We start from the raw sequence: 14,986 nt of genomic DNA on the forward strand, positions 1-14,986 counted from the left end.
AATGAAAAAATAATTATTCTATGATAGGTCATCAAAATCCACTATAATATTTTGGCAGCATTTATTTGTTTATATATCTCGCCTAATCTTTCTAAGTCGACTAGTTCTTCCACATCTTGAATTTCTGGTTTATTAGGCGCAGCACAAAATATTAATCTCTCAACAGTGAAAGAAAGAGCACGCTTACTTAAGCGCGGTTTAAATGCTAAGAATTCTATCTTACTACCTTTTCGATATTACGAGGTACAATAGCAGGATTTTCTCGGACTGGTAGTAACGGGCTCACTGTTTTAAAACCGCAGTCAATTTCTTGAACCATATCAATACATGTAGCGAAATCGTGAGCCCCTCTCCCTCTCCCTCTTTTAAACTGAAATTTAAAATACGCCACTGGCTGAGGCCCCTCGCTCCTCGCTTCTGATACACTTTAGATGGATTGTAAAATCCGCAGGAATTCGTTCCGATAGGATTCTTGGAGTGAGCGGCCAGGCTTGCAGCATAACTTTTAGCAGTGCTTGCATCGAAACTTTCACCTAGGGTACGGAATATTATTAAATCAGTAAACTTTTGAAGACTCGGTTGCCAACGGACACACACCCATCGCATGTAGCAGGATCACCTCCCGATCCATATTTAGGTCCGATGTTGAAAACCACTTCTAGCTCACTGTCTACATATATAATAGGATCTACCAATGATTCACCAAATATGAGTTTCCCTTCGTCACTGATTTGAATATTCTCTTCTCCGGTTTCAAGTATTTTTATTGCAGTTGAAATAGAAAGGATTGTCATTGTCTTATCGTATATATCTTAATAAAAATAATTTAAAAATTTTTTCTATGATATAGTATCCTAAAATGTCATACATATTCATAAATGGACCAACTGGAAGTGGTAAGAGTTACGATGCAGTAAATTTGGATCCGTATCACGTACCAGAATTTGACACTAGTTTTTCCAGCAACATTGCCGACTTTTATAATGGGCGCTCCCCGTTTCGATTGCCGATTTTCAGAATCAGTTTATAGAACATACTCTTAGTTTACAATGTCAGGCTGGGAGGAGGAGGGAGGGGAGGGGGCCCTCCATTCAGAACAATACATTATTTGTGACTCTTCCATAATTCAACATCTGACTTTTTCTCGAATCCGGGGCGTTTCCACGGAGTGGGAAGAAAAAAAGATTGTTTCTAGAGCATTTGACCATTTACCCAGTTTCATTATCATATTCAAAGATATGCCTTGGGATTATTGCAGGCGGAATGTGTTGACTCGAGCCAGGTCGTACGAAATAGCCGCCTTAGAAGAACTAGAAGAGATTCACAACAAGTTCAAACAGACTTTCTTAGAAATTTGCCACGACTATAGGCTTCCATGTTTGGTAATTCGGAACGCTCTTACCCCCCTCGTTCTCAAGAATATACTTAATCCAACAATTGATACTGAGACAGTCGGACCAGTAGAATATCCACGAGCTTTTGACTTTGGAATTGCATGGAGCGGCGGCAGCCAGGGATTTTTAATAGACGGTTTTCCGAAGGTGAACTTGAAAAAGCGTACTTCCCACCTGGTCAAGAACAACTAGAACAACCTCGAGTCTCACTCAAGAACCTACACAAACTTCTTAACGCTTGTGAATCTGTGTGTGCTTATAATGCTTCGTTTGACCTACGAGCACTTGACATTATGAAACCCTACGGTTCTGTAACACCGGACTTTGAAGTTACTTGTCTATGGCTCATGTCAGTTGTGTACATTATACTTCAACCAGAACTTATCGATAAAGCTGAACAAGGGGGACTCGAAAGAACGGACTATGGCAACATGAGAAGTCGTTTTGAAGATCTTGCAAACTTAATATGTGCCTCCGGAGGAACTGAGGGGGTACCACCTCATCCACATACGGCCGAAAAAGATGCAGTAAGTGAACATTACTTACGACAGTACATGATAAATACTTGGCCAGGTGGGGGGTGGAAGTGGGGTGGTAAACTGACACTTTCGGCTTTCAAGAAATTAAGACTTTTTCCATGGTACTTATTGAATAACTTTCGTAAATACTTACGTTAGTACTTACGTAGTACTTGACAAGTACCATGGACAGGAACTTACGTAGTACTTGACAAGTACCAGCACAGGAACTTACGAAGTTCTAATAACATTTTCCTCCGGCTCCCAACTATTGAAACTTTCTGGATAACCTTTCCATTTTATCAGATAATATTCTTTCCTCTAATTTTTTTCGTCTTCAAAATTCGTTCTACTCTGTACAGCTCGTTGCGTTCTGAAGGTGCGCTCTGAAGTTCATCAGAATAGAAAGTGCCGAGTATTTCCTCTCCATTCAGATCTTTTATTTTGTAAACTGGTGGTGTTCCCAAGCCAGCTGTGTACACAACTTTTGAAACTACGAAAATCTCCTCTGTCCAATTTGGCAAATATCCTTCTTAAAAGTGGTCTTGTATTTTGTAATTCGGACACGTTCTCCCGGCTTGAATTCAGGGTTGGCTCCCCCGGCTGCTAACTCAGGACCGAATAGTGTATAAAATGCCTGCCAATCGTTCTCCTCTGTTACGTCCCTGGGTTTCATTTTGATACTTCCGTGAACGGTGTTATTGTAATTCTCGAGAAGGTGGGGTAGAATAGAAAGCCATTCACGTGTCTGTCTGTATGTAAAGTATTTCCACATCATCGTCTTAAGCGTCCGATTAAAACGTTCAACGACGCTAGCTTTTTTGTCACTGTAGGTGTGAAACCAGTGAATTCCCACCTCCTCCAACACCCCTGCATTTTTCGATTAGTAAATTCCCGCCCCTCATCTGTCTGAAGTTTGTCGGGCCTTCTCCCAGATTTCTTAATCACGTCTTGTAGTGCCTTCAGAGTATCATCGGCCGTTTTTGACTGTATTGGCCTAGCCCAGGCATATTTACTGAGTACATCGATTACTGTTAGCATGTATCGAATGTTATGATTCTCTTTTGCGAATGCTGCAGGGAATTCCACAAGGTCTGCTTGCCACTGTGAGTCTATCGATGTTACAAAAACGTGTCGGCCGCCCGAACCACCCCCACGAGAACGAGGTACCGGTTTATGTAGATTATAAGTTAGCTGAGTTTTTAACCAGTCCTTCACCTCTTTCTTAGTGACGTGGAGTCCGCTGGCCCGTGCTGCGTCATACAATTTTGTACACCTCCAAAACCAGTTTCGGGTTGTAATATAATTCTCTAAGAGTACCTTCAGCTTCCATAATTGTTATATTATACGAAAAATTTTATGTCGTACGGAGGGCATCTATATAGTACCAAAATCGGCGGCCACCGGACCCTCTATAAATCTCATACTATACGGATGCCGTAAACGAAATACTAGTTTACTGAATGGTCTACTTTTCAATTGCTTGATTAGGCCCACGGCTTCCTTTCTGACACCTCCATTCCATATTCTTTTATAATAGTTTTGTTGTCTATCTTGTTCGGTGTGTAAAATAGTACTAACATCTGTATGTTTTCCCTAAATGGTTTACTAATACTAGTATATTGTTGAGTCAGAACCCAGACAGATAATCCGTCGTGCTTGCGCTGAAACCAAGTTGGACTAAAACGTTACTGCGCTTCTTCATATCTTTGGACGAGGCGCAGTCGTCGAGGATTATTAAAGTGTTCGTGCCGGCCCATTCCTTATGTACGTAGGTTAATGTATCATCCACTGCATCGAGTCCGACTGGAAAATATAAACACATTATCATCGGTGAAAATGAATCTTCTATTATACGCTTTATTATTCATGAATGTTGGGCAAATGAATATCACATATTCGAATTTCCTTAAGTACGGACCGGTGAGGAGGTCCAACATAAATTCTGTTTTGCCAGAATATGTCGGTCCAGTTATAATCATGTTGAATGGTGGGGTTACGTATATTGACATTTCCTCTGGATCTATATAGTTAGTGACTTTATTCCAGTACCTACAATAGTAATGAATATTGCTAAAGATAACAAACCAATTTTACCATATTCGTGAATAGGGTCTGCAGATGCTGCCCGTTCCGGGGAGGGGAGGGGAGGGGACCGAATCCGAGTCGTGTCATTGTGAGGTGGTGGTCCTCCGGGCTCGTCTTGCCACTTCACAGGATCCTCCCTCCCTTCCATCTCGTGTACAGCACTTTCTCGAACTTCCGTGTTTATATCACCATTCACCCCGAAGGACATAGATTCTGTAGCGTATTGCAATTCATTATTATAACCCGAGATTGCCGGGCCCGAAAGGATGACCATCTCAGACGGTAAGAGAAGTAAATTTGGCGAAACTGCCATATCAAGTTTGACACCAGTATTCATTATTGTGTCTTGATATCGCCTATAACTAATTACTTTGTCGGTATTACGAATTTCATCTTCGAGGAGAACACCGAATTCTTTCTTACTTGCTGTGCACTGCCAGTATCGCCCACTATGGTACTGCGAATATTTGCTTGTGCGCCGAGTATGCAATATACGTAGGCTTCAAGGCTTTCATTGAGGCGGGCTAGGCCAGCCTTTGTTAGTCCCGAGTCTCCCTTCAGAGGAATGAAACTATTGTATTGTCCCTCCGATCCATCATTTCGGAAGAAATAGTAGTGCGGTCGTTCTTTGTCGGACAGTACATGTTTTTTCTTTCCAAAAATGGTATGTGTATAGAAAACGCCTCCGTCGGCGGAGAGGAAAAAGTCATGACCGTTGTATATCGCTTTTGGCTGTCGAACGGGCCCACGATTAGTGTAATATTCATATCCATAACCAAGACCTTTATTTTGACCTTTTCGATAACGAAAGTCGGACTTCGTTGGACTTATATTTCCAAATTCAGTACATAGAAGTTCATATTGGACGAGATTGTATGGATTGTCGCCGGCTTTGAAGGTGGGGTATCGTCTGGAAGTGCAACGCCCATTTCATGAAGGATCCTACGTATTGTAAAATATACATGGAAACGGCAGAATGATCGTATTTGCGGAGGAAATTTCTTATCGAAGAGATGGGCGAATGATATACCACAACCAGTAGTGCTGCACCATACAGCGAAATTCAGTTGCTGGTCCCAGTATTTCATCTTTGGGCTGCCCAGCCAGACATTACTTTCTTTAGCTGATCGATGAGTGATTACGTTATCTTTGAACACATCCCTTGGATGAAAAGTAAATTTATCTGTCGGCGTTACATATATTTCTAAGTCCATGAGAATAGGTTTTATTCCCCCGTCCGGTTTGGAAGGAATATCAGCATGCTGTACTGTCGGTACGCTCGTCTTATTCAATTGAAAAGCAACTGGGAATAAGTCTGTACTCATTATTCGTGTTTCTATATACATATAGATTTAAATGGAGGAGAATTTTCCCGGAATCCCTGTCGGAACGATTTCTTTAGGGGTACTAACATTCCAGACTATGTTAATACTTTATTTCGGATTCAGGTTTAAACGAATTTTTTATTTTTACTAAGAATAGATAACATACTGCAAACAATGGAGAATTTAATAAAGTCATCGGCAGCGGCAAATATGGCAGCGCATTCCGAAGGGGCTTCGGCGCCTTCGGACAATAATCAATCCATAATAGAGACAAAACGTGAAAAAATACTCTGTGTCATCGCAAGTGGTCAAAGTAAGTTATTTTTTGGTAAGGAGTTTACAGTTAGAGAAGTGGAAACGTGGAAAGATGAATTCATAACACGAGCCTTTAAAGTCTATGAAGCGAAATACAGTTCTCTTATAAGTGATACCATCACTCAAAGTTTCATAGATCTAGGAGCCCGTGCAATCAGTCAGGTAGTTCCAATCGATGACCGAGATAACTATGCCACTGATCTTAAAAAGGATTTTATTCTAAACAGTGAAATAAAACGATTATCAGGACGGATAGCGTACACGTGGGGGCCCCTGATTGCTCTAATTTCCACCGGTTTAATTACGGGTAAACATTTAAATTTTAAAAAAATCGGGTTTAATATAGTACCTGAAATAAATGGATTCAACTTCGCCGACTCAGCAAACGACTCCGTCAGAAGCCCCGCCGACGGAGCCCACACCGCAAACGACTCCGTCAGGGACGACCTTCCCTACGCCACAGCGCAACATAGAGAAAGTGACGTTACCGCCGAAGCATCCAGGGAGAGTTGCTGCGGGCAAGAAATTAGCGGAATGGAACAGGAAAAACAAGGAGAAGAAACTAAAAGCAATGGAGGGGGAGGAGGGGGGGAGGGGAATGATGCGGTAGCAGACCTACCGCCTACAATGAAAGAACAGTGTGATAATAATTCACGCTGGTATAATAAATGTTATCTTGTTTTAGGAATTGTGGGAGTTTCATTGACTGCATTAGGGCTATATTGGGGGCGTGCTCGACATACCCCCTGTCCCGTTCGGAAAGATCCTCCCCAGAAAGCGAAAAAAACAGAGCACGTAGCAGCTCCCTCCGGAACAGTTCCGACAGGGGAGGGGGAGGGGGAGGGGGTGTTCCAGCTCCTCTACATGTATGAGATGGATTAACTCCCCATATTTTTTATTTTTATTTTTTATTTTATATACTAGTCAGCAATCATGGATATTAAAACAGTTGTAAACACAATGTACGATGGTATTGTAATCGCAGGACTTGCGATGGGATATCTTATGATCTCCAGCAAATTTCTGAAAATAGAGGTTGGCGATCCAAGTCGTCCAAATTTGACTCGATTGGCAAAATTAGGCGGTGCGACTGCTGCCGCGGTAGCAACCAAAGATCTCCTTGAACAGAAAAATATTATTCCTGCAGAACCTTATACTGCGTAATGGGCACCTTCGGAATAATAATAATAATATTCATCGAACATTTATACTTAGTAATATATACATACAACGTACAACGATGATCATTTGGATTGAAAGCAAAACAGGTGAACCAGTCACTGTTAATTTTTACCCTTGTATTGACACGACACAGTTTACGAAGATAAGACTGCTAGAGTGCGGACTATATAATTCATGGCATAACATAACATCGACGAATAATGTAATAAAATATCAAGAAGGTGACCAACCGAAGAAGACTAAATCAATACGTCCAGGTAACTACAATATCGATACGTTAAACAAAGCAATCGGGTTGAAGCAAAAAATTAATTTTGAAAAACATCTGCCGACAAACCATGTTTATCTAACTTTGGCTAAAGATATTAAAGTCTATTTCAATGCTACAGGTAGCTTTGCCAAACGTAGTTGGTTTTTCAGATAAACCTGAGGACAACCAGTTATAAAAAGTACTATTAGTCCGAAAAAAGTGGATTTCTTAACAGTCACTAAATATATAGTCATTCAGATGTAGTCGATGTTACTGGAAATTATGTTTCATTTGGTTCGGGTGCCTCCGGAGGATACATACAGGGAAAGTATCGAACTGTTTACAAATACTTCCCATCCGGGATACGAGAGAAATAAGTGAAAAGGTTACTTACGATTTTAAAAACGGAGCAATTTCTATGCCATTGAGAAAAGGGGGAGATTACATGAATTCAATGCGTATCTGGATAACAGATCAGGATGGGAACATGATCGATTTCAATAACTGGCCAATTAGCTTTTGTATTGAATTGCTGTAGTCGTTCCGAAGCGTTCCGAAGGGCCCCCTACCGGTGTAACATAAACCATCCCACGGCCAATCCTCAGCAATATAGATCATCTCATATTTCTTTTGCTCAGGACTGGGTTGATAATAATCTGAGAATTGAACTGGCCCTTCGGAACGACCTGATGCATAGTTGGCTTGCGCCGCTGCTCTTCAAGGATTTCTGCATCTGTATCTCTTAACTCAGCCGCAGCATGTGCATCCTTTGCTTGATTTTCTCTTTCCCAGTCAGCCTGTAGTAATCTTTTTTCTGACCAGACGTTGCGATCATGTTCAAATTTTCTAATGCTTTATCATGTCGACCTTTTCTTCAATAAGAGCGTCACCATTCCCAGAAAGCTTTTGCCGATAATATTTCCTCCTGTGAATGCCGTTGCATTTAATACAGCACCGAGAACTGTCATTCTATAGCTGAAGCCATGACTGTGTATTGTATATTACAAGGTATTATTTTAATTTTCACTGTATATAGGTCCCTACGGAGTATGTCTGATCCAAGTGGCTTCGGTCTAGGTACAATTCGTATGCAAAATCTTGAGCTTGAAGATCTGAGTGATGTTAAAGTTAACAATAATACTAAGATGGCTGCTAATCATAATAAGGATTACGTCCTTCGTTATAAAGACCGCGAAAAATATTTCGTTTTAGCCAATGCCGCGGCGCCACCCCACGAACATGCTGTAGAATTTTCCGAACTTAAAGACATTGATGAAACTGTAATTGACGCCACAAAGGCTTCTAATGATTCTACTCCTTTTGCTCTGACATGGGATTCGGCTAGTCAGAAATTCATGCCTTATAATGTGCCGCGTAACATCTTAGATATATTGGATAGTGAAATTGCAGGAGGTGTTGCTGAACCACCAGGAACTCCGAATGTGATTTATTTTGATAGCAATGTAAACAAATATAAATTGTTAGATTTTCGTAGTTGGCTTACTCCTACGAATCCATACATTGCACTTCTTGGTATACCGATTCACCTTAAAATTAGTCCTCTTAATACAATAATGAAGGCAGATAATACACTAAGAAGGTGGATAAACGAGGGGGAGAATTATTGCTCGTATACAGCTAGCGGAGTTCCAGTTAGATTATTTTGGGACACAACTTTAAAGAAACTGGGTCTGAAAAGTGACGGTGACGAGGCAGCTGAATTAACTTTACAGACAGTAAATCAACAGATGACTGATAATATGAAAATACTTCAACATGGTACAGTTCTCATTAGATGTGTAAAGTTAGCTACTGGAGATGAATTTGACGATTTGGTTGGATATTATGCTATGAAAACAGATAACAGAACACTTGTGATATTATTATAAGTATTGATAAAGATCGGGGAGGGGAAATGAGTATTGAATGTTTTGTTGGTGGGAATAGAATAGAGAACGACTTAGGAACTACATTGTACGTAAAGATAAAAGAGTGAACACTTTAGATATCAGTACCATTCATCTGAAACGACTCATTTTGTTTGAAGTAATGGTCTTTCGTCATATTTTAAGTTCAGAGGAAATTACTAAAATTTTATCTATCGGGTGAACAAGTTAACTAGAGTCGTTCAGAAAAAATTCCACAGAAACCTATCGGAACGATTTTCTGAAAACTGTAGAATGACAGACATTGAACATGACATCACAAGTTACTAAGTAACATTCGAAGCCCGGTATTGCGAAAGCGGTATTGCGAAATTCCCTACTGGAAAGTTCCTGCCTGAAAACGTACCGATAGGGGTATTGCACAACAGTTTTCTGATAGGGGTATTGCGCAACATCCCTATGGTTCCGCTCGTTCCGACGACTCCAACATAGTGAAAATGGACCAGCCAGCAGATAAAATTCACATCCAGAAACGAGACCCGCACCTTCGGAACTGTTCCGGTACGGGTTGAAGAGCAGACCGGCTCCGGTACGGCTCAGTCAGAATCTATCTAACAAATGAGAGAGAGAATAGAATGTCGTTCTGTTTTGCTCAGTGGGGGTGAGTCATAGCTACTGTATTGCGCAAGTTCCATTTGGAATGTGAATGACTCAGCAGGGAATTTCCCCGCTTAGTTCAGGACAATGCACTGTTGCGCGTGCGTGAGTTCGTATATAGGTCAGGGTCATACTTTAGTTACATGGATGGTTAATTTTTCCTTCGCTTCATGTAGATAAATGAATAAAATGGGGTGTAAAATTCTTATTAATCCCAGTTGCCCACGTTTACTTTACTACTGTAATGTAACTCAAAAATTCCTACACCATATTCGATGCTACTTGTAACAAATATTGTTCTGATAGGTATCTAACTGAAGTAAGAAACATTGAGCAGTGTCAAAATAATGAATAGCTCATTTGCATATTGAATGAAGTTTTGTAATTAGTCCCTTCCACCAAATTTGATGAAATCTGCTGAAGATAGTGATCCGACAGATATATGACTACATTGTTAAGCATTTAGTAATGTAAAGTTAATTAAGGATTCATTTGCAAATTTTATGAACTTTGTAATTAGTGATTTATCTCTGAAATTACAGCATTAAATTAATTAAACTTGCTCTGAAATTATGGCACCAAATTTGGTGAAGCCTGCTACAGATATTAATCTGATAAATATCTAATTGTCACATGAAGCACTGAGCAGTGTCAAGTTAATTAAGGGTCCATTTGCATCTATAATGAACTTTGTAATTAGTGATTTAACTCCGAAAGTAGTGTGCGAAAGTTGATAAAACCTGCTACAAACATTGATCTGAGAGATATCTTGTTGTTCTGCACTGTAAAACAATAAGCAGAGTCAAGTTCATTAATGGATCTAAGCATATATTATAAACTTTGTAATTAGTAATATACCTCCGAAATTAAAGCACCAAATCTGATGAGACCTGCTACAGATATTGACTGTTCTGTCAACTTAATTCATGGTTCCTTTGCATATATTATAATGGTAATATACCTACGAAATTATAACACAAAATTTGATGAAAGTTGCGGCAGATGTTGATCTGGTAGATGTCTGATTGTACTGTGAAGCATTGAGCATTATCATATTAGGAAATGTCTCATTTGCATACGTCATGCATTTTGTCATTAGTAATTTGACTCCAAAACTATTTTACCAAACTCGATGCAAGCTGCTTCAGACATTGATCTGACAGATATCTTACTCTTCTATGAAGCATTTGGCAGTGTCAATGAACGGCTTATTTGCATACTTAATGACCTTTTGTAATTAGTCGTATAAGTCAAATTTACTGTCCCAGATCTGGTTACACTTGATACATATATGAAGGTGACAGATATCTGGCCTGTACTGAGAAATATTAGCAAGTGTTGTCAATGAATTGCTAACTTACAGCGACTTTATTGAAAGTTGCTGAAGGTGTTTTCACGTTATTACATTGGTACTGAATGTTTCTTTCCTACTCAAAATCCAAATGACAGCAGTCAAAGAAATTTAGCATCTTTATTTCAGCTAATTACATACTTGTATATTTAATGACATTTGGAATTAATTTATGGTGAATATTGTTCATGATGTTGATAATAACACGTCCATGTGACAAACATGTAGCAAAAGTTATTTACGTTCGACTGCCATATATACTGAAACACGAGAGCATTTTCAGTTCATATATGGTTTAAGGTTGTAATATAAGGAAAATGAACCAAAAGTGCGATTAGGAAGTCAAATGAAAGGTTAACGCACAAAAGTCGAGTGAAATAGCGTGACAGTTTTTTTATTCTAAGTTTGTGGTAAACCTGAAGCATTCAGGTATAACAGATGACTATTTCCAATGATTGTTTACAGGGATGAAAAAAACTAACGGTGCTTTTACATATCATTTTGAATAGTTTTAAAATGTACAAGGCAACACAATTAATATTCATTTGATTAGAATCATAAATAATGAAATATATCCATTATAAAGATTACTATTGCATTAAACTGAAAATTCATGGGAGACCTTGAAACTACAAAAATGGTCGAAATCAAAACGCAGTAATGTAGCTGTGGTTAAGTTATTTTGTAGAATGGTTTGACTTGCTGAACTCTTTTCTGAGTGATTAGCTAGCGGGGTTTAGGGTTCAAATCGGGCAGAAAATAACTCAAGCATGTCTTATACAGGATATCCTATTGTCAACAGATGTATGTGAAAATTCAGAAGCACGTCTACGTCAAAATAGACCTCTACATGTAAATATTTGTATTCTGCAATTTTCAAAGACTTCAACATGTATGGTTGCCTTAATAACAGTGTATTTGAGAAATATGAAAGTCGCGAACGGTCGTTTACGGAGAATGGTAGCGTAACATAGAAACAAAAAATAAATCTTAATACCTGTTAAGATTTTTATAATGGCAGATACATACTTGGGGATATTAGAATTAGGAAGTGAACGTTTTTACTAACGATATGAAAACTATATGAAATTACGGTGATAAGGATACATTTCTTTAATCCATAATATTAAAACCCGTCGAAGCAAAAACCTTCTTTAGTAGCAATGCACAGGACGAAGGTGCCTTTATGAAAAATCGTATCAGCTCAACTGTGGCATTATATCTCTGACATATGGCTGTCATAATGGCTATATATTAATTCAAATTTTGATCAAGTAGCCTCATGTTTATTCATTGCCCATACTGCATGAATCAACAGGCATGGTTAGAATTCTTAGACATGTTACACAAAGTTTCTGTGGAAAAAATAAGTATCAAATGAGGTCTGTATATTCAGTGTATACATTACATACATTTATACTCATGTCTTCGTAACGATTGAATTCATTCCATCATTCAATTCAACGTAAGAGTTCCAGTTTCACCGATGTCATAAGACTGACCAGGAATCCAACTGAAATCAAACAGCGGCAGCAGCTTTGCGAAGATTACTTTTATTTCGATCTGAAAGATGAATGTTGAATGGTTAAATCAATTTAATACACTGTTGCATCAACTTATTTTGAAGACAATACACACAAATATATGACATGTACATGTTACCTGTGCGAAATTTTGACCTATGCAATTCCGTGGTCCCATTGAAAATGGAATGCTCGTGTTTGGTATGCTGTTGAGAATAGAGAAATCAGATTTAAAATCTTTGCCTTGAAAAACCAAGAAATTTCTAACGGAACATCCTTATTCTTCAATAAACACTGGTGAGGAATATGTTTTGATATGACACATGTAGATATGGATCTCATTTGAAGAAAGTCTCTGATATGATCTGAATTTTAACTTGATTGATACATGTAGTTAATTCATCATCATTAATCACTCACATTGAATCAGCGTCATTGAAGCGGTCAGGGTTGAAGATATTAGCGTCTTCAAAGTACTCTTCGTGTCGTCCCATGCTGAACAGATCGATCTGTAAATGTGTGATTGAATTGATCAGAGAAAGAGTTGGTTTTGTTCAACCTTTAGTGAGATCGACTTTGTTGGCCCCCTTTTAAATGTCTTGACATTGTTGACATTCAGATCATAATGAACTACACCATGAAATCTGATTTTAAACGATTTTAATATGGGGTAAAAAGTGCTCAGTTGTCTTCAAACGGCACCTTGTCTGTCTGAACAAGATGCAGAAATTTTATTGGCAGGTGCCCAATATTGAAAAGGTACCTTCCTGGGATTCCTCAAGTTGTTGACGGCTCATTCTCTCGAATGCGAATAAGCTTTTGAAGTATACTTAATTAAAACGAGTAAGTTGAACAAACAGGAGAACATAATACAGTTGGCTGAGTGATAAAAAATTGCAAATCCTGCTCTGAACCTAAATATTCCATAATCCGTCTAATAACTGGGAAATCCTTTCACTTTGTGGAATGACACATATGCAAACATGTTTTTCATACATAGGACCAACATGCCGTATTAAGTCGGAATGCAAAGACCCACAGGTTCAACACTTTGTATGGTATTTTGTGATTTAGTCAATATACTTTAAGTATTCTGTATACATAACTTTTTATTAAAGAAATTAGATGTACATCATCGTGCGAAAAAATTGTGTTTCTTAAGAATTTTTAACAGTTATCAAAAGAACACAGCACTGGCGCTGCTGAACGGGTTTGGATGAAATTTGATCTTCATGATCTTGTAAAAATTATCATACTATAGCTTGTGCAAATTTCCGATAGTAATCAGTAGAATTCCATAGACAAAAAACACTGCTAGAACGATCATCATGGCGAAGATTTCATATAGGCTTTCTTTCACGAGCAAAGCGGTTAATTTGATCTTACCACTTTGTAAGAATTAGGGGGTACTCTGACTCCAACAACAGTTTCCTCCTTTTCGAGAAAGCGAGGAACTACAGATGCAGAAGGATACATTCGCAGAGTCTCCTTCATGACCTACAGATATACGACTATTTGTTAAAATTGATTTTAAATCTAAGATCATTGCCGTCATTTCTCTATTGTGGACAGGTGATATTTTTAGACAAATATTCTTAATCAACAGATCATATTGTCTTGGAGTACATCACTTGCCCCATCAACAACTAGACGACGATCTCCCAGGTTATTTAAGGTAGTACGTGCATTGAAAGTGAAAGACTTAAACTTTTGCTTGGACTTTCCTCAATGAAACTTTCAACCACATTCTTTCAAAATCAAGAATAAAAATCAGGGCTCACTGTGTGAAGTTTGGTTACAGAGAAACAAATTGCCTGACACATTTACCAATATTTCTTGATTCAAACTGACCGTCATCCCTGTCTTTTAAATCTAGAGGGTAAAAATGTCTATTTTAAAAATTATAAGATAATGAAAATTGTTCTTGCTCAAAGAAATTTAAAATGAACTGCACAAGGGTAGACCAGAAAAAAGATTGTGAGCGTTTGAGAGTCCCGATATCTGTCCCCGAGGCGCATTCTACCTTTCAAGGTAGAATTGACCTCTGACTGTCATTGTCTTGTTTTTGTGAAATTCAAAAATTGAAAGTCCTTGTGCTAAGATGATAACACTGAATTTTGCTCGATAAATAGCAGGCAATCGTAGAGCAGATTTCCAAAATCTTTGCTGGCTATGGTCTAATTGGTACCCAGATTTGATTGAATAAATTCACTATGATTATGACATCGCGATGATAATTTCGTTCACTTCATTTGCTAGATTCTAAATTTAAACGCCTTACCTGAGACATATACGAAAATTTCGCCAAATCTTCGAATTTAACTTCCATTCGTCCACAGAGAACATCCTCTATTTCCTTCCTTACTCTATTTTAAAATGCATAAGATTTAACAGCGATGTCTTTCAAAACGACTTTTAGAAAGATTCAAGTTTTGTGTCCTCACTTACACTGTACAGAACCGGCAAGTACATCAAACATGACCTGATTTCTTGTCAT

The 14,986-nt window shown here is 38.5% G+C and overlaps 1 protein-coding gene across 2 annotated transcripts in view; it reads right to left on the reverse strand.

Annotated features, from left to right (window-relative positions):
• Positions 1-14,986, reverse strand: part of LOC139148107 (cholesterol 24-hydroxylase-like) — a 70,702-nt gene that overhangs the window by 8,940 nt on the left and 46,776 nt on the right. The window contains exon 14 of one of the 2 annotated variants that reach the window (XM_070719408.1): positions 12,379-12,529. In XM_070719408.1, the coding sequence (XP_070575509.1) occupies positions 12,422-12,529 (108 nt within the window). In that variant the 3' untranslated portion in view covers positions 12,379-12,421. Of the gene's footprint in view, positions 1-11,344; positions 12,530-14,986 lie in introns of those variants that run through there. The other variant, XM_070719409.1, reaches the window with a different exon arrangement.

The sequence above is a fragment of the Ptychodera flava genome, chromosome 13, assembly GCF_041260155.1.
Source record: "Ptychodera flava strain L36383 chromosome 13, AS_Pfla_20210202, whole genome shotgun sequence".
NCBI lineage: Eukaryota > Metazoa > Hemichordata > Enteropneusta > Ptychoderidae > Ptychodera > Ptychodera flava.